Raw genomic sequence first — 23,391 nt, forward strand, 5'->3', positions numbered from 1 at the left:
CCTCTTTGGAAGGTTATCCCAGGAGACTCTAAAGTTTTCCTAATGAGGAAAAATTTACCAAGAAACTGTAACACTTATAACAAGACCAGACTGCTCAGAAAACAGCCAAAATTCTGCATAGTGATAGATGCAAATTCCTTCCTCTCACTCATGTTTCTACTTGTGATTCCGGAAATCTTTTTTCTTTTTTCATTCATGCTCACAGTTCACTAGTTAGCTCTGGCTGTCACTTGGTGAGCCATTAAAATAACAATCTGATAAGAGGTATGATAGATTACCTTTTTGGGTTCCATTAAGTCCTGAAGGATCGAAACTATATCTAACAAGGTATGACTTGCATCCCTAAGACTGGGATCAATAGTTGGAAGTTTTCCATCTAGGTAAGTCAGGTATGAGAAAATAAAAGCATCCTAGAGTTTGTAGGCATGCTATATATCACTTCTCTCTCCTGCCCATAGCCAGCACTCATCTGTGAGAGAGATGCTGGAGAAATAATCTTGCTTTTACTGGTAGAGTTGAGTTAAAAGCTTCAGTCACTGCTGACCAGACACACAAGAGAAAAAGAGCCAAGACAGCTGAAGGCAAGGGAGAAATAGTTGGCTTTTCAATGATTTCTGCAGACCACGGGGTCAGGAAAAGAACTATTTATGTTCAATCTCAAATTCTCTTCCTTGAACAACAAGATCACTTTCCTTACTTAAAGCATGTTCCAATGTTAGGTAATTAATTTTTTTCATTCTACTATCTGCAACTTGCTCCCCTCAACAAACATCTAACAATAAAGGGATGATCTGGTGCTTTCCTCAATGGAGGAGAAAAAAAGGACAGTGCTCTATTCTAGATCACCAAAATCAAATCAAATGCCTAAACATAGTCTAACAAGTGTGACACCCTCCCCCTAATTTTACATTCAGTATGATCAAAACTGAGAATTTACTCAAAAAGTAGGGCCTGACAGGTGGTGGTGCAGTGGCTAGAGCATCGACCTGGGATGCTGAAGACCCAGGTTCAAAACCCCAATATTAGTGGCTTGAGCATGGGACTACCAGCTTGAGTGCAGGGTCCCTGGCTTGAGTGTGGGATCATCAACATGACCCCATGGTTGCTGGCTTGAGTAAGCGGTCACTGGCTCAGCTTGAGCCCCTCTGGTCAAGGCACATATGTGAAGCAATCAATAAACAACTAAAATGCTACAATTACAAGTAGATGCTTCTCATCTCTCTCCCTTCCTGTCTCTCTCTCTCTCTCTTAAAAAAAAAAAGTAGGAAGGGAGGCAGAGTCTACTGAGTGGTTTTGTTTCTTTGCCATTGTGAACCTTCAATTTAGTTTTTATGATCTCTATTTATTTCTTAATAATTTCCCAATTGGTATCAATTGTCAGCAATGAGGGGTTTTTTTGGTGTTTTTTTTTTTTTTTTTTGTATTTTTCCGAAGTTGGAAACAGGGAGGCAGTCAGACAGACTCCCGCATGCACCCGACTGGGATCCATCCGGCATGCCCACCAGAGGGCGATGCTCCGCCCATCTGGGGCATTGCTCTGTTGCAACCAGAGCCATTCTAGTGCCTGAGGCAGAAGCCATAGAGCCATTCTCAGCACCCGGACCAGCTTTGCTCCAATGGAGCCTTGGCTGCAGGAGTGGAAGAGAGAGACAAAGAGGAAGGAGAGGGGGAGGGGTGGAGAAGCAGTTGGGCGTTTCGCCTGTGTGCCCTGGCCAGGAATCAAACCCGGGACCCCTGCACACCAGGCCGACGCTCTACCACTGAGCCAACTGGCCAGGGCCAGCAATGAGTTTTATTGTAAAGTATTAGTATACTAATTTTTCTCTCTGAGCCCCCCTCCCTAACATTTTGGTTGCAGTAAAGTGGAAAAGCTTGAGTTGGAATAGTCCTACCATTCATTTACTAAGCCTTCTAACCTTGAGAAAGTCACTTAATCCCCAGAGCCTTAGTTTCCCTATGGAAACTAAGGGGAAAACTGGGGATAGTAATACCTTTTGCACAAGGCTGTTAAAGATGAACTAGGATAACAAGCATGACTATGATTATTAGCACAGGGTCGAGCAGCTAGCAGGTATGCAAATGTGTTCATTATACTTGAATCACCCGCTCAGTTAACCTAAAAATAGCCCAGTCTTTCCCTCAATTTTTTTGCTTTGTGCTAATACATAAGAAAGATGAATAAAAGCAGGGTTCTGGTCTTAAAAAAAAAGAAAAAAAAAAAAGAGGCACATTCAGAATGCTTTGCAAATTTAATTTTAAATCCCCTTCTCTTTAAGTATGCTTACCATGGCCTTATGCATTGGATTTAATCTCTGTGAAGCCAGAGCCATAAGCACCCACTGCTGCAAGGGGGTGGGCTGGGTGGGAGGAGTGAACTATGCCTAGCCAGCCCCTGTGCAGAGATACACAGATGTTACTATAGTGGCTGCTTCCCCACCACCCAGGCATACACACATTTTCCCTCCTCCCTGTGAATTTTTAAAGCAGAAAACAGCTGTCAGACAGTATAAATAATACAGCAAACCTTTAAATGGGAGCACATCTCCCACTTTAGTTAACAGGGCAGGGGCAGTCATTCATTTGTACCTGCTTAGCACACATTTACTGAATGCCTGCAGGAGAATACCACGATAAAAAAAAGAGCTCAGACCATCAGGTCCAAGTCTAGACCTAGAGCACTGCCCCAGTCGCCAAGACACCAACTCCCCTCCTGTTAGCTTACCCAAATCAGTCCCTAAGAATTCTGGTAATATAGTTTTATTTTATCTGCTGTAATCCTTAAACCTCTTCTTCACCAACCCCATATAAGGAAGTACTTAGGAGAAATGCCAGCCTTACAGACTTTGACAATCCTTGGCTAACTAGTGAGTATTACTCTCTACGAGCAAGGAATTGGTAAAATATGTGATGGTACATCCATCCACACAATGAAATTCTGTACTGCCATTAAAAAAAGAAGACAGGTCTCTTTGGACTAATATAAAAAATAATATCCAAAGTAAATTAAGTGTAAAAAAAAAAAAGTAAAGAAGAGTATTAAGTAGCACACTTCTATTTATATTTCCATTTATTTTATTTTATTATATTGCTAACGTAATTCTACAGTATTGAAGGATATTTCAATGGTAGTCTATGCATAGGGTATCCCTGAAAGAAAACAGAATAAACTGATTTCAATCACTTGGCAGAAGGGATGGTATGTAGGGGTAGGTAGAAGACTGACATTTTTCTATACACTATTTTGAAATCTTTGTATCTTTTAAAAAAAAGATTTTTTAGACTGACTTGTGGTGGCGCAGTGGGATAAAGCGTCAACCTGGAACATTGAGGTCGCCGGTTCGAAACCTTGGGCTTGCCTGGTCAAGGCACATATGGGAGTTGATGCTTCCTGCTCCTCCTCTTTCTCTTTCTTTCTTTCTTTCTTTCTTTCTTTCTTTCTTTCTTTCTTTCTTTCTTTCTTTCTTTCTTTCTTTCTCTCTCTCTCTCTCTCTCTCTCTCTCTCTCTCTCTCCCCCCCCCCTAAAAATCAATAAATAAAAAAAATAAAAAAAAAGATTTTTTAACAATCACAGTAAAAAAGGCAATGGGAAAAAAAGTGGACGGTGTGCTAGAATGTGTGGTACAGAAGACAAGTGATACAAAGCCAAGATCAGGACATGTCTCTTCACTCAGGGCAAAGAAGAGGAGAAAGCTGTGAGCTGTGCCTAAGCCTTCCTTCAACCAGCTTCTTCAGCACGGTGGAGAGAAAAAGCCTGAGGCTCAAGACCGCAACAAGAGTTCTAGCTTCAGCTCTTGATGAGATTTTTGGACAAGCTACCCATCTTCTCTAAATTCATTTAAAAATTTTTTTAAATTCTTTCAGTGAGAAGACTTCGTTAGATGATATTCAAAAATCATTCCAGGCTTTAAATTCCATGATTATTTTCCTGGGATTTCTGAAAATGACTGATCTTTATAGGTCATGCTTCAAATTTCTAATTGAAGTCATCTGAGCAGATAAATGTAATGACAGCTGAGAGATGTCCGAAAACTTTCTTAGCAGCTCTCTGGGTCACTAGGTACACTACACCTAGAAGTCAAAGCCACAACAAGGGACCTCTTCCCAAATCTCCAAAAGAAGAGAGCTTACAAGATGTGCTCTTCTGCTGTTTTTGAAGGGCATGGGGAAAAACATGGCAACGTTTGCACAGGCAACAAACTAAAAAAGCCCACGTGCAGTTGTGTTGGCTTTGTATGGTTTGGCAAGTACAACCAGCCATCCTGTTTAATATGCATACCCCCTTTTCATGAATGGCCATTCACCACACCCCAAATAGCACTTTTTCATGAAATGAATTATCTCACACATTCTAAGCACCAGTCACAAAAATGATGAACTCTCTTGTAAATCTGTTATTAGACAAGCCCAGACAAAAAATGTTCCTGCTAGCCAAGGAAATATGCACACAATTTTGATAAGTAGCACTTATGGCCACAAAAGACAGGAAATGGGTTAGAAGATATCAACGCAGATAGAAGTGAAATGGCAGGCAGGATTTGAGAGGTCACCAGTTTAAACATGATCATTCCTGCTCTTACTGAAGGTCAGCTTTGAATAAAAATGTTATAGATTCATTTAAAGCCAAAAAGTAATTCTGACAGTCTTTCATACAGATTTTTAAGTTCAAAATTTCTTAATCAAAAAAATGGAAATCTTCTGCAGTATAATGCGATTGGGTCATTTAAGTACTATTATATCTAAGCAGTCCAGACAGACCAGCCAAACAATCCTATTATTAAAGTCTCTAGAGTGTTTGGCAAACCTCCTGAGATAACGAAGCTTGGGGCAAAAGTGTGGTCCTTATTACAGTCAAGTTCTCTCAATAGCTAACCAGGTTTTTGCATGCTTTTATGCTTTTGCACATACTGTCCTTTCCTCATGGAATGCCCTTTTCCTCTTGATTCACCGCCTGTTTCATACATCCTTCAAGATCAAGCACAGCCTGACCAGGCGGTGGTGTAGTGGATAGAGTGTTGAACTGGGATATGGAGGACCCAGGTTCAAGACCTCGAGGTCGCCAGCTTGAGCGCGGGCTCATCTGGTTGGAGCAAGGCTCACCAGCTTGAGCCCAAGGTTGCTGGCTTGAGCAAAGGGTTACTCGGTCTGCTGTAGCCCCCCGGTCAAGGCACATATAAGAAAGCAATCAATGAATAACTAAAGAGCCGCATGAAGAACTGATGTTTTTCATCTCTCTCCCTTCCTGTCTGTCTGTCCCTATCTCTGTCCCTCTCTCTCTGTCTCTGTCACAAAAAAAAAAAAGAAAAAAAAAAAAGATCAAGCACAAAAATCACTTTGTGTGTGAAGGTTCCCCACTCCATTCATTCTGGTCACCGTTCCTGCATGTCTGCAGTGTGCACGTATGCATTTTAAAATTTTTATACTTAATATACTTTTTAAATTACATAAACCAATCTGTCATACTGTTTAGAAATGTATACTGCTCACACAAATTAGGGGATATTTCATAGCTTCACATTCATTTTGAAATATCCCCTAATTTTTTTTTTTTGTGGCAGAGACTGAGAGAGTCAGAGAGAGGGACAGATAAAGACAGATAGAAAGGAGGAGAGAGAGAGATGAGAAACATCAATTCTTTGTGCGGCTCCTTAGTTGTTCATTGATTACTTTCTCATATGTGTCTTGACTGGGGGGCTACAGCAGACCGAGTGACCCCTTGCTCGAGCCAGAGACCTTGGGCTCAAGCTGGTGAGCCTTGCTCAAACCAGATGAGCCCGTGTTTAAGCTGGCGACCTTGGAGTCTTGAACCTGGGTCCTCCACACTCAGTCCAACGCTCTATCCACTGCGCCACCGCCTGGCCAGGTGAAATATCCCTTAATTTTTATGAGCAGTACATGAAAAATGAAAGTTCTCCCTTCATGTGTTTAATCCCATCATTCTCCTCTTCATTTTAGACTCTCAGTATTCCCAGATTATAGTACATAGTAGATCCTCAATAAGCAATCAGTGAATAATTTAATAATGATTGATAAATAAATAAATAAATAACGATAATGGTGATAATAAATTTCCAGCACTTACTAGGCAATACCTACAATCCAGGCAGTATACTAGTATCTTACAAATATTAATGAATGAGCCAAAATGTCATTCCAGTATTTATTTGTATAGATTTTAGTTTTTTACTCAAAAGTGTTACAATTGACTTAGAAAAATATTAATCTAAAAGGAGATTATAAAATAATATGTATAGTAGTATCCTATTTTTTTCTAATAAAATTCTAAATATATGCTTAGACATGGGTTTGTGTATGCACATATCCTAACACTAGTTCCAGGTAGTGGGATTATTAATGCCTTATTTTCTTCATTTTTGCTTCTAAATTTTATTTAAGCATGTATTGCCTTATATAACAAGAAGAAAAGTTATTTTAAAAGAACAATACTGTTAAATCACTCCCTTTCAACATCTCCAAGATCTAAAAAAAAAGAAACCCACAAAAAACAAAAACAACCCTAAGAATTCTAAGCATAAGTAAAAAAGGATTTCTTTTTTTGAAAAGATAGCAAATCACCAGTGTTCTTACTGAAGAAAAGTCAGTGTTCAAAGAATTGAATAAACTGTTCTAGTTGGAGGAAAAAGTCAATTTACTGCATGTAGACTGTGCTTCTCGACTGAAAAACAAGTTAATTTCTGTCATTGAGAATCAGTATGCATATTCACTGGCTATATTTCATCTCACATCTGCAAACTTAATTTCTCCTTTCCTGATCATCAGATTAGGAAATAAATTTTAGTCCAGGCAATAAATCCTACTTGACAAACTCAAAATAACTTATTAAAAAGCAGCACCAAAGACCAGCCAGCAACTTTCAAAAGGGCTGTTAACACAATTTAAAAAAAAAAAGAATCTAAAAAGAGACTGGGAGATACATAAATAACAAAATACAATGATTTGGAACTCTCTGCAAACCAGCACGGCTGCCTATCCTTCTCAATTTTAGCAATAATCATCTGTTCCTCTGAATTTTAACAATAATTATGAAAAAATATTTCCAATCAACAAAATATATATAATAAGGTCATAATACCACTGAGAAGAGACTACAGACTTTAAAAACAAAACAAATGTCAGTAATGTAGTTCCTAAAAACCAAGAGATATAGGTCCCCTTTCATGACCCACCTAGGGCTAAAAAGGAAGCTTTCAAACAAAAGCCTACTAAGTGGTTAAAAAAAAAAAAGCTACTTGGTAGTGTAACAGGGAGCATCCTTTCTTTTGGGGGTACCTATAAGACATATACAACTTATAGATGTTTGTGCCTTTAAATGTAGGGATGGTCTCTGAATATGCCCAGTTCTAAATCTAGGATATTCAAAGAGTGCCCTTCAGACATTTGACAAGGACTCCAAGTTCCAAATCTCCTCATGTGCCGCAGCACCTAAAGATGATCTTTGCAGGCCATCAAGCTCCCTCACCGTGAAATAGAACTGCTCGGTCTCTTGCTGGTTGGCTCTCCTCTTGGCAATGCTGGGCTTGCTCATGAAGGTTTCTGAGACTGTGGACTTGACAGACTCCATAGAGTTGCTGTACTGGAAGCAGTCAGACACATCAAAATCCTCGACAGTCACAATGTCCTGGATGGTCTGCAGAGTGGCCTCCATTGTCTTCTTTACCTGCCACAACAACAGCCAACATAATGCAGGTACAGAAGCTTGGAGAAGGGGGTAAGAAGTGAGCTGGAGAAGAAGGAAGGGTGCTGTCTTAGGGTGCGACCCTGCCTCCCATGGGATGGCACTTAATTGAGTAGTAACCACATGGGCTCTGGTACTGAGTGCTACATTCTCCAGTGAGGACCTAGAAACTATCACCCAGTTCTTTTATTTAAGGTTTACTTTTTAAAATTTAATATTAGCTCTTAGCTAAAATAAAAATGCAAAGGGAAATAGAACAAATTCAAACCAACCCCATCATATAAAGAGCTAAAGATGTGTGATGACCATGGTGTGATCTTGTAATGCCTCAGATTCTGTTTTATGATATTCAACAAATAGGTGAACTTGTTTCCCCATTTGCACACTAAATGACCCAACACCAGTCCTTCCTAATCTTCCTGGGAAAAGTAAGACTTACTAAGATGCCAGGTAAGAAGTTATGTGAGCTCAAAATAAAGGAGCTCTGTTCAGCAATCAGTGCCCTTATAAAGTGGTTGTTGAAAGCAAATACACTGGGCCCAGGAGAAAGTCACCCTTTTCTAAACCAAGGAGAAAGTCACCTTTTTCTAAGGGACAGAGAAAGGATTTTGAAGCATCAAAGTCAAAAGCCTCCATTTGTTTAAAAATGCTAGAAAAAGCCAGGCAGGAGGGGGTGGCTTCAGAGACACAATATTGTTCACTCAGCTGCCAAGTGCCATTTTGATTAAATGTGTAGAGAGAAATAAAGCATTTTGGAAAGGCTCAAAATAGAGCACAACCTTTGGCAATGCAAGAGAAACTTCCTGGAGTTCAAGGGCAGGATGTAGCAGAGGGGGGAAATCCAAGCCTACATTTGGCTAGGAAGTGTTTGCAGCAGCCCGGACATTCTCTGCATGCTCCTTCCACCGCTCTCAGATAGGCGGCAACAAGAAGTTCAACAGGGAAACTCAGAAGGTGGCTTAAACAGAAAACTTACCTCTTCATTCTCAATCTTCAAGGTGGATAAGCGAGACTGCAGTTGTTGGCATCTCTGTACCAGCTCACTCTGAACAGGCTGCTGGGCACAGAGCTGGGAGGCCTGCCAGAAGCAAGTAATAGCAGTTCAGGAAGAGGACACCATACTTTTGGCAGTTCCAGAGTCCTATCATTGCTAATAAAACTACATGTATTCAAGCTCTAAGGCTCATACTTTTTATGTTAAAACAAAATACAAAGCCACAGCGTGTGGATCTCTTCCAGGATGAAATAGTACAAGAAAAGAATAAGAATGGAACCCATTTGGAAAGACCATCTCTAAATTGGTGCTTATTAGTGGCAGGTCTATGCAGGGTCTGTGGCTCCGTGGAAGCCAGTTAGACCAGAGAAGACTGCCTTGGGCAGCCCCAGCTCCAGATACACAATGCTTTGGCACAGAGAGTATTTCCTGCTAGAGGTCCAAGTAGCCACCTCTCTGCCCCCCCCCCTCCACCCCGCTTTGTACAGCAGAGTGAAAGCAGGAGAGAAGTGGGTCAGGAGGCTAACTTGCCGCTGTTGGCAGTCAGCATGTGTTTATAAATCTGGGCCAGGCATGAGAGCTCTGACTCAATTAGAGAAAGTATAAAGCCAGGAACAAGTTCCTATGCTATAGTAAAGGGCTGCAAAGGGCATGGAATTTGGTGAAACTTGCCATTTTCTTAGAGCCATCATTTTACACTAAGTCTTCACTGGAAGTGTGGGAGGAAAGTCCACCCTTCCCCCAAGGATCACTGTCAGTGAGCTCTCTCCTGTGTGAAGGAATGGTTGAGCCACTGTCTCCTGATGCCATGGTTATGGCATGGACATGAGTTCACCCAGTCCTCAGGATGACAGATTAGGAACAGAAGGCTGGCAGATTGGGAGAAAGGACCCACATGGAGGCAGCTCCTGTCACTTTGCTTCCATGTGTCCCTTAGCCTCTCATCTGTGGAGACACATCTGGATAGAAGTAGCCTTTCTTCTCTAGCAATGAGTGGGCACATCCACATGCCCACAGACTATTTTCTTGCTTGAAAGACAAAACTTCTCTTCAAATGGAGGGGGCTGGGACTTGAACTTTTCCTCCATTGGTTTTTAAGCTCCCAACTAACTTGACCTCCTCCCCCAATTGAGAGGCTGACCTGAGCCAGCTCTCAGATCTGAAGAGAGCTAACTTCACTCTGGCTCTGGGATAAGCAGACACAATGGAGAAAGCTCAGTGGCCAGGATGGGTTAGCGCCAAGAGTGAAACTCTCTGGCTGTCTGATGTCACCAGTCAGGCATCCAGAGCCCCACTAGTCCCTGAGGGCACCAAGAGTAGAGCCAAGCACCTCCTCCTAGTACATCTGAGAATGCTTGGCATCAATACATGTGCTGGGCACCCCAAAATACCACTCAGTGTGGGGCCTTGGTCAATTTCAGGGCTTCCGGTCAAAATGCCACTTGAACTTTGGCCCTAGTTCAAAGACTTCCAAGCAGCTCCCTCTTGATGCCTCTATAGTCTACAGACAACCCACACTGAAGGGGATAGACTGGCTTCAGGGACCAAGACTCGTCTGTGCTTCTTTTTATTGTCCACTCAGAAAAAGGCTAGATAGGAATGCAGAACCTTTGTAAGATCTACGGCTGGCCCTGGCCCCTGCCTGACTAAGCCACTGACCAGCCACTGACCAGCTACATCACATACAGGGAAGACCTAGGCAGAAGAGTAAACTACTGATTTTTAAAGTAATCCAGACCTAGCAGGAAGGAATCATGGAGAAAAAAAACAACTCCATGCCTGTTCCTTTAAGAAGCAGCAGGGCTGCTGATGCATGCTTTGGCAGTGGTCTGCTACCGGGGTGCAAGGTAATATATTCCAGCTGTGCTCCGGAGTATGGAAATGAGGCTATGACAGGGCTCGGAGGGAGCCTGAGCACCCAGCATTTGGATTCCCCCTTTATGGAGACAAGCTGTTTGGCTCGGAATGCAACTCAGTCAACACCAGAAAATGTATCACTACACTTAGCTAGTCCCCAAGTTTCACTGATTTTTGGGAAGAAATCTCAGTGACAGCTGGAGAAGGGGCATGGAAGGCAAGAAGCCAGGGCAGGTGAGGAATGGGGCTTCCTGGGGTTTGGTGACACTCCTTCCCCTACTCTAATTGCGTGTTCTGCCATCTCACTTCCCCATCTGTTCAGACACTGACATTTCCTAAACCACAGCAATGCAAACAAACTGGAAATAGCTTAGTTTTCCCCAAAAAGGAGAGGAAAGATATCATCTCCACATTTTTGTCTTTGAGACAGAAATGTCCCACTCTCCACAGTGGCCTATTGATGACAGCAAATCCTCTGGTTACACTGCAACCTTTATCATTCTGGAACAGAGCTTACTAAAGAGGTCTGGGTGTTCATTTTAATGGAAGCACCAATCTGTTACTGTGGGGACACTGTTGTTTGGTCACCTAGCATCCATCCCTCCTTCTGGAACTTTGGCATGTCTTCCCTCCAGGAGACCTCCAACTCTACAACTCAGGCCACATGCTTTGGATGGGGGCTCTCCTCAACAAGGGGATGACATATGTGACCTAGGCATAAGCCAATCAGCTGACTGCAGATACCCAGACACATTAATTGACTCAGGGATAAGCAAGACATCCAATCAGAACCAAGGAGACACAGTGAGACTTTTGTGGAAGCTTCTAGGAGGTAAGCAGATAGATAGTCTTTCCACTGAATTTCAATCTAGAAGATAAGGCTGGAATAGAGTCATCTTGCACCCACAGGATAAGAGCCTATCTGAGAATAGGGTCAAAACACAGTATGGCCATATGGGGAGGGGCACAAAGAAAACCAGTTAGAAGCTGACGGAAAACAATTGGACTTTGGGTGATGGGAATGCAACATAATCAAATCTCAAAATAACCTGGAGATGATTTCTCTGAACATATTTACCCTGTTTTATCAATTTATTTATGTACCCATTAAAATTAATTTTAAAAAACACAGTATGCATGGAACAGAGAGAAAAACTGAATCCTGATAAAATTCCCACTCGTAAGTCCAGCCACACCTGAAGGTTCCACCCTAAGCTTTTATTATGTAAGTCTATACATCTTCCTTCTGTGTTAAACAGTAGATTAAATGGTGGCTCCTACCCATAGGTATAAGGTATAAATCACACACTCTGATTTGTATGCACAACCACCAGCAGTGGAACCAAAAGATTCACAGTAATGGAAACCAAGAAGCTTCTCTTTTCTCTCACTAGTTTTTTTAGGCCCTTCTTGTTTTAGTCACTGAAGGTGAAAAATCCAAAACAGGGTTCTCATGTTCATGCTCCCCCACCTGGGCAACCAGCACAGGCCTTCAGAGTAGTATCTTAGTTCCTATCCTTTCTGTAGATACACATTCTTTTTTTTTTTTTTTTTTATTCATTTTTAGAGAGGAGAGAGAGAGGGAGAGGGGGGGGAGGGGGGAGGAGCTGGAAGCATCAACTCCCATATGTGCCTTGACCAGGCAAGCCCAGGGTTTCGAACCGGCGACCTCAGCATTTCCAGGTCGACATTTTATCCACTGTGCCACAACAGGTCAGGCTAGATACACATTCTTTTCTGTTCAATACTCAAGCAAAACTATACTTTTTATTGCAATCTTCTAAGCCTAGAAGAATAAGACCCTTTAGAACTCTGACAAATGATCACATCATTACTCTGATTAGCCCTCCCTCCCCATAGAGCCTTTAGAATCTGGCCCCATCTCAGCTCTTACTTCTTCCAACCTTACCACTGGAAGCTCTCTCTCTCTTTTCCTTTCACCGTTACCAAACTGTTAGTAGTTTTTAGAACACATTTGATGTCTGTCACCTCCTTTGATCCTGTTGGTCCCTTTCTGTCATATTTCTAATTCTCTCTCAACATCCCACACTGAGGGCTCTAATCCCCAATGTCTACGGTCAAGCCTAGTGGACAGAAGGCACTCAGGAGCTTTTTACTGAATGAGTGGAAGCTCATTACCTGACAGGAAGCTCCAGGCCTCACACTCCCCAGAATAATGTGGCCTTAGTGGAGTGAATCTAGACACAATAGAACTCAAGCCCCTTGGGGAGTATGGACAGGGGAAGAGGGCCTCACCATGTCTCCCATGTGGGGCTGGAACTCAAACTTCATAGGTGGGCAGAAGACATTATTGTACATCTCCATGAGACGCTGTTTGTCACTGGTGGCATCCAAGTTTTCTACGGCATTCTCGATGGCATCCAGACCCTCATGCTTCGATTGCTCCAGATTCAACTCAGCAGAGAGGAAGGTGCGTAGCGCCCGGTTCAGGCTAGCATGGTAGCCTAAGTCACAACACTGCTGTGGAAAGGAGAGAACATGAGCAAACACTGGACAGGCCTGAAGCTTGGCAGAAAGGGGACTGGCCCCCAGAGCAGATCTGACTATGTCAATGAAACTGACTCAGCAGGAAGGCTGACATTCTGACTTCTAAGACTTGGGTGAGATCTCTCAGTTCTTGACTTCCATTTCAATGGTAAAACACACCTTAGGACTGTGAGGTGGTTAGAAGAAAGAGGATTCAATTAGCCAAAATAAAATTATTTAATCATGCACTATACAGTGCTATTCAGTAAACCTGAGAAGAGCTGAAAGTTAAAAGGTAATCCTCTTATATATTTGGGTTTCTTTGGGGATATCACTATAACAAAATTCAAAAACAAAAATATAGCCTGCCACTCCCTGAGAGATACTGTGGTTAAATTACTAAATACCAACCAAGCCAGGCCATTTCTACATTCAGAGTTCAGAAGTTAGAAGCGTTGCAAGAACAGTTAATTACACAAACTCAGAGCTCTTGGTGGGAGAAGAGGAGACTGGGGTGCTGTTGGTCGTCACTCCTCACCAACTCCAACGTTTTAAAACGGGCCTTAGCTGCAGACTAAGATTTCTGCACTAAAGCTCCTGCCCTATAGAAATAGCATTTATCGGGCCAAAACTTTCTAAACGTAAGTCTTAGTGGAAAAATTCACTAAGTGTTTGAAAAACAAACAAATAAACAAAATGAGTATGGAAGAGGCAATAGTATAAAAAAAGCACTGGAAACCTTGGAAAAGCCACTCCCCTCCCTGAGCAGATGTGGCCAGGTCAGTGGTTTTCAAGCGACAGACCAGAGCTCTGCAGTTCTGTGCCAGAGCCTCCTCGGGTGCCCTGAGAAGGGATAAAGGGCAGCCCAACTAGTAGGACTTGGAGCCTCCTATCCCTGCTTCCACCAAACCTGCTCTGCTCTTTTTCTGTTTAATAAATTGGGATTCTATGTAAGGTTTGGGTCAAAGAAAATTCTGTTAAGAGGAAAAGTCTGAAAATACTTGGACGAAATGTAATCCCTCAGGCCCTCTTCAGCAAATGGCATTTTGTAACTCTATGACAATCTTTCCCTTCCCTCCCCAGGACCCAGAATCCTAATTTCTTGGCCATCCATTATCCCCTCTATTGCTTAAGCAGCTTTGAGATCGAAAACCTGAGAAAACACGTCAGAAAAGAATCCATGGACAGAGTCAGACCATCTGCCCGACTGTCACCTCATTCCATATGCAGGCATCAAATTAACTCTTCCCCCAGCCTTTCGCCTTCATCATGATCACACTGGGAGCAACCACTACTGGGGAAGAAAGCACATGATGTGCCTCCTCCCAGCATCTGACAAGAAGCTCAGCTACAGAGTGCCTGTCAGGCGGGCTCTGGGTTCAGTGCCAACAGGCTCTGGCAGGTGCCTGGCTGCAGTGGAAGAACAGCAGTTACAGCTTAACTAGAAGCAGAAGATGGAAAGACATTAAATTCAGTTGAGAGGGAAGAGCAAATGGAAGCTAGACAAAAGCAGCTGATTGAGAGGCCCCACGTGCAGGGGCCCTTCCTCCTCCGGGAAACCCACTGCTCTAGCCAGGTTGCCCTTGAACCCGTAAGCCCTTCCAAGCCTGTAAGTCAAATGAACAGAAGTAACACTACCCACAGGGCTGAGCAAGTGTGTGGGGTGGGGGTGGAGCTTTTTAGTGCAGAGGGGAATTTGAGGGAGGCAGGGTGCCCTTCCTAAACTTGGACATATTTTTGGTAACTCCCCCTTTCTCTCCATTCCTACTACCTAATTCATACCCGTTATCATCTTACACCAGTGCTGTCTGCTTCATTCTCCTGCTGATTAACCTATAATGGCTTTCATCTTTTCCCCCCTAAATTAAAGACCACTTTTCTCAGTTTGGAAATTTCTTAAATGCCTCTATATTTACTAAGTGCACTTACTATATGCCAGACAGTGTGCTAAGTGCTTTATGTACATTCTAGACTTTAATCCTCATAATAATCCCAATGAGGCTGGTATTATCTGAATTTCCCAGACTAGGAGACTCAGTGAAGTTAAATAACATGAGTAAGGTGAATGGCCAGAACAAATTGTAATCTCTGTCTACCTGACATCATCTCCTTCTAGTTTCTTCTTCAAACCCTTCTGCTCTAATCCAATGACATGCTCTCTGTTTAGGGTAGCATATTGGAAAACTATAGGCCTTAAATCAGCTATATGACTGTGAGGAAGCTACTTAACATCTCTGAGCCTCAAATGGGGATAACACCAGCCTCACAGGTTGTTGCAAGGCCAATAATAACAGGAAATATACTTACAAATAACTGGTACCATGAGGGCACAAAAAACTCCAGTCATCAATACCCTCAAATTCACTACCTCTGCTCTTCAGCTCCCAGCATTTCCCATTTCTCTCACCTGTTGCAGTTGGACCCAATCTTAAAGATCCAAATCAAATTCCTAGCCTCTAGGAAGCCAGCCAGCCCTGCAACCCTGGCATGCACTGACCTTGGCCTCTACTCAGAACCACACTCCTCAGCAGCCCTCAGGTGACACAGAATACACTCCCTCATTCTGTGACTTGTCATTTCACTTCACCCCCACCAGAAGGCATGCTTCAAAGAGTATCTGGCCAATGACTTAGTCCATTTTTAAACCCCTCACCATTAGGCCTTGCTCATGGTACGCATTTAATAAACATCGGTGGATTGACTGAAGCCAGGAGTGCAGATTCCAGGTTCTCAGGAAATAACCCATTTAGGCTGCATACTAATCTAAGTCAAGAGGGTAGATGTAGCCATTAAAGCCTTTTTTGTGTTGCTCATCCTGTAAGCCCCATGGAAGGCAGGGAGCTTGCTTGGGCCAGTCCACTGCCTCTATTACATAACTGTTTTATAGCTTCTCTGTGCCAGTCAGTGAGTGGGGGTCTCACTCACAACATGCCCTTTGGCTTCTTCACACTTCCAGCTAACCAGGGAGATACAAAATAGGTTTTCCAGAGCCTTGTCTATCCACATAGCTTCAAGGGAACAACTGGAAACTTAAGGCATTAGCAAAGAAGCAATTTCTGGCAAGGTTAGGCAAAAGAGATTGGAATACAGGGTGGGGCAAAAGTAGATTTACAATTGTGAGTATGCAAAAGTTTATTCTTGTGTTATTTAATTACTGCATTATTTTCCATACAATCGACTGTAAACCTGCTTTTTCCTCACCCTGTATTTCATCCTTACTGCCAGTAAAATCCCAGTGATTTGAGGCTAACATTATTTTGTTCACAACGGGGACAAATTATGCTTTCTATGGCTTCTGATGACTTCTGTGGCCACGCTAGGCAACCCTGGCCGTTTCTGAGTTACAGAAATGTTTGATGAAACTCTACCAGGGGAAATCAAATTTTTATAAGGTTTTTTTTTTTTGTTTTTTTTTTTTGTATTTTTCTGAAGCTGGAAACGGGGAGACAGTCAGACAGACTCCCGCATGCGCCCGACCGGGATCCACCTGGCACGCCTACCAGGGGGCAACGCTCTGCACACCAGGGGGCGATGCTCTGCCCCTCCGGGTTATCGCTCTGTTGCAACCAGAGCCACTCTAGTGCTTGGGGCAGAGGCCAAGGAGCCATCCCCAGCGCTGGGCCATCTTTGCTCCAATGGAGCTTTGACTGCGGGAGGGGAAGAGAGAGACAGAGAGGAAGGAGAGGGGGAGGGGTGGAGAAGCAGATGGGCACCCCTCCTGTGTGCCCTGGCCGGGAATCGAACCTGGGACCTCTGCACGCCAGGCCGACGCTCTACCACTGAGCCAACCGGCCAGGGCCTTTATAAGAATTTAATGATAGCCCATCCAGATGTGTGATGACTTGAGTTGATAGCTCATTAACCCTTTACCAGTTGATATCCAAACTCTTAGACTCTAGAGAAGGCCTAGAAAAAAAAGTGGTGTTTCATAACATCTACTTCAAGTTCACACAGAACAGAAAAATAAGTGCCCTCTATAAAATTTCCCATTCACAAAGCTGAGTCCTTCATGCCTGACTTGGGTACATATGGTGCCACAGATTGTCTACCCATGAACAGAGCATGCATAACACTCCAGCTGTGCATGAGGACAATGGCCCTGTTCTTCATTCATTCATCTGCTCTGGGGTAAGAGCCACAAGAGTGTGGGGGAAGGGTATCACATTCCAACGACCCTCCAGTTCTTAGATTCCATCAAGTCAGTTCAGAATGTCCTTTTAGTCTGAAGTCGGGTTTTCCTGGTACATGTCACATGCCTCACGTGGATTGCTACAGTTCAAGTTTAAATCTTACACTAGATTATAAAAAGGAGGCAAAGGCTAGTCCTTGTACCAGTATACCAGCTTTCACAAAAAAACTTCTCAATCATTCTCAATACCTTCAGGACGCACTGACCTTCAACCTGCTAGGAGGCATCACAGAGATGGCATAGATGGAACAAGATTCATCCCTTGTCTTAAAGCAAATTCTGGATACAGTCAAGATCAGAATGCCAAGGTACCAGTCTCACCACTCACTCCTGTGCTGTTGGTTCACTGCCAAAGCATCCTTTTGACCATTTTTATTCCATAGAGCAGCAAGAAAAAGGAAGAAACTACTGACACATGCAATAATGTAGACGGAGCTCAAAAACATCACGCTGGACAAAAGAAGCCAGATACAGAAAAGCACATACTATACAATCCCATTTGGTGAAGTTCTAAAATAGGCAAAACTAATTTATGGTGAAAGAACTCAGAACAGTAGTTAACTTGGGGAGGGGAATTGACTGGGAAGAGAAAAGGTGATAGAAATATTCTATATCTTGATAGAGATGTAGGTTACAAGGGCGTATGAATTTATTACAACTCCTGCAAATATAACCATCATCTTTCTCTTCCTTCTATTCTTGTCTTCCTTCAATGAATACATTATGTTCTCAGCTAGGTATTTAGCTCTGTATGTATGCATTATGTATGGGTGTGTTAAAGTAAAGACTTGGTTCTTGCCATCATGAAGCTTAGAGAAGAGACTAAGAGATCTTTTGTTCTAAGTGCAGCAACTCTCAAAACTTTTTTTTGACTTCCAACTCACGGTAAGAAATATATCTTAAATTGTCACATACACTCACAGGCATGTACACACATACACGTCCACGGGTGCGCGAGCATTCACACTTACCTAATAGTTTCATCAAATAAAAGTTAACTTTACTAGTGTGGTATACCCTGACATTTTCTTTCCTATTTTATTTTAGTCTAGTTTATGCATTAAAAAAATCAAACCTATGAAAGTGATTTTATGACTCCCCTAGGAGTCTGAAAAACCCTGTCCTAGGGTCCCCTGTGCTTCTCTCTAGCTCGGCCACTTAGCCCACTACACAGAAATTACCTGTTTGTATATCTGTGAATACCTCTAAGGCAAAAATTATTTTATTCCTTTTGTACCCCATTGCTGAGCACGTAGCTTCATCTCAAATAAATATATATTTATAAAGCAGAAAAATGTTATCAGCCTTTCTTAAGGGGTCATTAATCTGTCCTTACCTCAGGAAAAACAAACACAAAACAAACATCAAACAAAATAAAACAAGAGCAACTTTGGTATCTGTGTGGCCTGGAATGCTAACAAGCTGAACTTGCTCACAGAAACTTAGACCCATGCCCTGCTGAGTGCTAAGGAGGCTGATAGGCTTCTTTCCCATGGTACTTCATGTGGGATTCTGTGAAGACAGGCTCTTAACATTATTTTTTAAATGAGAAGAATAAGGTACAAAATAGCTTGCTTCTGAGACTGATGTTGAAACACATACTAACATCTGATGGAGGGTCTGTGGATTGCAAAGGCTGTGACTGACAAAGTTGCCCTGGGGGCAAAGAAAGAGAAAAGAGCAAACCAGTAGAAGAGGTGTGGTGCACTGCCCAATCTGACCTTTCACCAAATGTGAGATAAACAGCAGACACTGAGCACAAGAAAGAAGTGATTCTCTTCCTCACGCTGAGAACAGGCCTCTCTCCCAGTGAGGAGCCGTCAGGGAGGAGAAAGGATCCTGTTTAGGGCTCTGACCTCCACTGAAGGACAGTGTTCAGATTGGCATCAACAAGCAGAGAGAACAAAGAGGTACCTGAACAGCGATCAGGATTCCACTTACCAGTGAGACAATGACAGCCAAGACAGTAAGGGGCTGAAAGTTACTGAATCAAAAATAAAAAATCCCTGGTTGAAAGGAAACAGGAATCTGTATTTTAAAAAAGTTCCCCAAGCAACTGTGATGGATGCCAGATTTAAGTACCAATCGTCTAGTACAATTCTTCAGTTTCCCAGAGGAAAGGGCCAGGGAGGGGAGTGAAAAAGCATAGTTCTAAAAACAGTTCAGTGACAAGCCCCAGATTACCCAGCCAGTTAGACAAATCTTAGACTAAAACCCCACATGATATTGTGAAGTGCGGCAGGTTTGTTTGTGGAGAAAACAATGCAGGTAGGCAAATGTGAGAGGTCTGGCTTGCAAAGCCCAGCTGCTGCTCACTAACAGCCAGAGGCAAACATAAGGCCTCAGGCAGGAGACTAGCCAGGATCTGCCTGAAGCCCTAGAGACTAGGATGCTGATGCTAAGTCAGCTGGTTCCAGGACCCTCACTCTAATGACAGGAGGGAGAGGTCAGAGGTCAGAAACAGTGTACTTAAGCAACTGGGCCAGATTGGAGTCTGCAGATGGGAGGAATTGCAAGACTCAACCACTATAAGGTTTGAGGGGAAGCAGCAGGAGAAGTAAGGTCAAGGCTGACCATAGGCCAAAGTAAAAAAAACTTACCCCTTGTGCCTACCCCATGCAAGCCCCATGTGCCTACCACCCTGCTTCCCTCATCACATTGATGCCACATATTAAGAAGTATGGGGCCCTGGCCGGTTGGCTCAGTGGTAGAGCGTCAGCCTGGCGTGCAGAAGTCCCGGGTTCGATTCCTGGCCAGGGCACACAGGAGAAGCGTCCATCTGCTTCTCCACCCCTCCCCCTCTCCTTCCTCTCTGTCTCTCTCTTCCCCTCCCGCAGCTGAGGCTCCATTGGAGCAAAGATGGCCCGGGCGCTGGGGATGGCTCCTTGGCCTCTGCCCCAGGCGCTAGAGTGGCTATGGTCGCGGCAGAGCGACGCCCCGGAGGGGCAGAGCATCGCCCCCTGGTGGGCAGAGCGTCGCCCCCTGGTGGGCGTGCCGGGTGGATCCCGGTCCGGCGCATGCGGGAGTCTGTCTGACTGTCTCTCCCCGTTTCCAGCTTCAGAAAAATACAAAAAAAAAAAAAAGAAGAAGTATGGGCCAGGTGGGATTCTAATTCTTTAGCTCTTGCCACTCATTTTTACATGCAAATAGCTGGAGTATTTTCTGGGAGATAGAAAGTATAGTGGTTAAGAACATGGGTTAGTAACTATACCTAAGTACAAATTTTGCCTCTGTCACCCAGTAGCCAAGTCTAGGTAAGTCATCTGAACTCTGTGAATTTAATCTGTAAAAATGGAGAAAATAATGCCTTCCTCCCAGGATTCCAGTGAGAACTGAAGGAGATAATGTGTAAGGTGCTTCACCTGGTACATAGTACATGGCAAGCCCCTGTGGATCATGGTTACTGTCTTCATAATTGTTCTCTAAATGCTCTGAGATGCCTGAGCAGAACTGGGGAACACCTGACCAGAACTCCAAACCAGGAAAGAGGCACCCCTGGGCCCCCAGCTCTAAGCACTTACATCAATAAGGTCAGACAGGTCATGGATGTAGTACTTGAAGACAGATGCATTGGTTGCCTCCAAAGCCAGTAAGTACTCATTCCGGGCTTTAATGGCCTTTAGCTTATTCTCTGTGTACTTGGCTTGGCGCTGAAAAGAGAACAAAAATTCAATTTTACTTTTTTTTAAAGAGGAGACTGATATCTAAAAGATGAAAGCACAGTACATTCAAGAACCACAATTGTACTGCTACTCCCTATGCGCATCTCCCTTAAATTGGGTTCTAATTCTGTTTAATGAGATTCAAGGGCATAATGTAGATCAATCCAGGAAAGGTTAATGAGGCTCCCTACTTTAGATGCGTGTCCCACTTTGGTTCTATCTGTAAATACCATTCTCCATTCTTGCATGGCTACCCTGAAGGAGGTGTTAGTATATCACCTTGAGCACCTGAACCTGAAGCCAAACCCTAGGTCTACAATCCCCTCCCAGGCTTGGGAAAGGTATCTACTGTTTCTAATTTATCTGCTACAGGTAAAACACCAGGAGAGTACATGCTCAAGCTCTTCCAAATACCTAGAATTCCTTCTAGGGCAGACAGTAAGGACTCACTTTTGGTCATTAGGCACTAAAAGAAGCTAGAGCTTCCCTGTTCTGTTCTGTACCTACAGGGAGAGTCCTATTAGTCCTGACTTCCAGAACACTCCTCCCTAGCCCCTACTGCTGCTGGAGCTCACACACCTTCTCTTTCATCTTCTCAATCTTCTTCACTGAGCTCCTCCGGACATGCTTCTCCTCAATGCGGATGTTGGACGAGGAGTCAGGGGAGCGTGGCGTCTGCCGGTCCTCTTGCTTTACCGATTTGCCAATTTGCTTTTCCTCCTGCTTCTCTGCCTCCTTTAGCTTGCTCTGAGCACTGATGCTGTCGGCATTGTACATGTGATAAGTCTTCATGACCTGCAAGACACGCCGCCCCCACACCAGAGGTCAAGTCAACGGGGTCAATTCTTTGTTTTAGACTAACAGGCTTAGCTGAACCTCTTCCCCAGGAAGCAGTATCTTCAGATCCTGAAGGGACAAACTCGTGTTTGGAGTGGACTTTAACATTATAAAGACTACTCCAAAACATGGGAAAGTCGGATTTAAACTGAACCAGTGAGCCTACAGGCCTTATTATTAAAATGACTTCATGTTTTTCATCATGTATTATTTACTTGTATTTATTAACATCTGTAATCATTAGTCTTTTGTACTGGCCAAGTAATTTCTATCACTTAGTCATCTCACAATGCCAAGTAGACAGGAAACAGCACCACCACTCAGACCACAGAGAAAAGCCTGGTTAGAAACCCTGAAGAGGGCAGCATAGCCTATGGAGTAACCTATACTTTCTGGACCTGTCAGATACAAAATGGGCAGGAGAAAAAGGCTCCAAAACCTCTTTCTACTGGCCTAGCATCCTGGAGGTCCATCTGGCCTGCTTTATGCAGATCACACACCCCCTCTCACAGCAATTAGAAAAGCAGCAGCAATAGCAATGGCAGCTATCATTTCCTGAGCACTTAGTATATAGTCTTGGCTTTGTGCCAAGTGCTACACATGCATTTTCTCATTTCATCCTTGAAGCAATTCTGTGATCTATTCTAGACAACAACTCTATGAAGCCTGTAAACCTGCACAGTAATTCAGGTAAGGGCCTCAAAAGGAATAAAATTCACATCAAGTAAACCTGAAGCTGCCACAGGAAGGAAGTATAGTACAAAGGAGAGGGATAAAATTTTCCACCAGAGCAACTATCTGGGAATCTAACTCTTTTTTAATGAGGGGGCCAGGAAAACTGGGACTTGCATTTGTTTCCAATCTTCCCGAACATACTATTTCCAGCCACAAGGTGCCTGCTCCTCCCTGCTATAACTTTCTGTTTCCACATAGGAAGCCTCTAGCTTCTAGCTGAGAATTAAAAATGCTTGAAAATAAACTAAGCAAGCTGAAGTTCAAGACTGCTGTCATTTTTGATACCATGAGATTTCTGAGAGGGAGAATTAGAACGTTTAGGATCGAGGGGTGTTGCGTGTATGTACATGTGGAGGTGGGAAACTGAACAACAGAGGAGAGCAAGGGAATAACATTAGTAATTTCTACCTCTTAGTACATGCTGTGTGCCAGGCACTTTATTGCGTACGTCATTTAATCCTCATAACAACTCTATGAAAGACATGTTCTTATTTCCACCTTTAAGATGAACAAACAGTGTGATGATTACCAAGTGAAGTGAGGGTAGGAGGAGGTAGAGAAGGGTATAGGGGGGATAAATGGTGATGGATGAAGATGTGACTTGGGGTGGTGAACACACAATATAGTGTACAGTGATGTGTTGTAAAACTGTGCATCTGAAACCTGAATCATTCTGTTTACCAGTACCAGTGTCACCTCAATAAATTTGATAAAAATAAAATAAAGATGGAAAAACTGAGATGCAAAAAGATTAATTATCACATCCAAGGTCACATAGCTAGTAAATGGCAGAATCAAACCCAGGTTTGTCAGATCACAGAGTCTACCATCCTAACCACTAAGCACCAATATATCTCCTCTGCATAGGACCAGAGCTGGATGTGTTGGAAAAGAAGGTTAAGTTTACTCAAGAGAGGCTTGAAAAGAGAAACTGGTT

General features: G+C 43.2%; 1 protein-coding gene across 6 annotated transcripts in view; it reads right to left on the reverse strand.

The window, feature by feature from the left end:
• The window catches only part of SRGAP2 (SLIT-ROBO Rho GTPase activating protein 2), a 275,486-nt gene that overhangs the window by 50,936 nt on the left and 201,159 nt on the right, over positions 1 to 23,391 (reverse strand). For 5 of the 6 annotated variants that reach the window (XM_066361905.1, XM_066361907.1, XM_066361908.1 and 2 more), the window contains exons 6-10: positions 21,462 to 21,677; positions 20,742 to 20,870; positions 12,801 to 13,025; positions 8,670 to 8,771; positions 7,478 to 7,675 (exon numbers count right to left, since the gene is read on the reverse strand). In XM_066361905.1, the coding sequence (XP_066218002.1) occupies positions 7,478 to 7,675; positions 8,670 to 8,771; positions 12,801 to 13,025; positions 20,742 to 20,870; positions 21,462 to 21,677 (870 nt within the window). The remainder of the gene's footprint in view (positions 1 to 7,477; positions 7,676 to 8,669; positions 8,772 to 12,800; positions 13,026 to 20,741; positions 20,871 to 21,461; positions 21,678 to 23,391) is intronic. The other variant, XM_066361906.1, reaches the window with a different exon arrangement.

This window comes from Saccopteryx leptura, chromosome 2 (genome assembly GCF_036850995.1).
Source record: "Saccopteryx leptura isolate mSacLep1 chromosome 2, mSacLep1_pri_phased_curated, whole genome shotgun sequence".
NCBI classification, from domain to species: domain Eukaryota; kingdom Metazoa; phylum Chordata; class Mammalia; order Chiroptera; family Emballonuridae; genus Saccopteryx; species Saccopteryx leptura.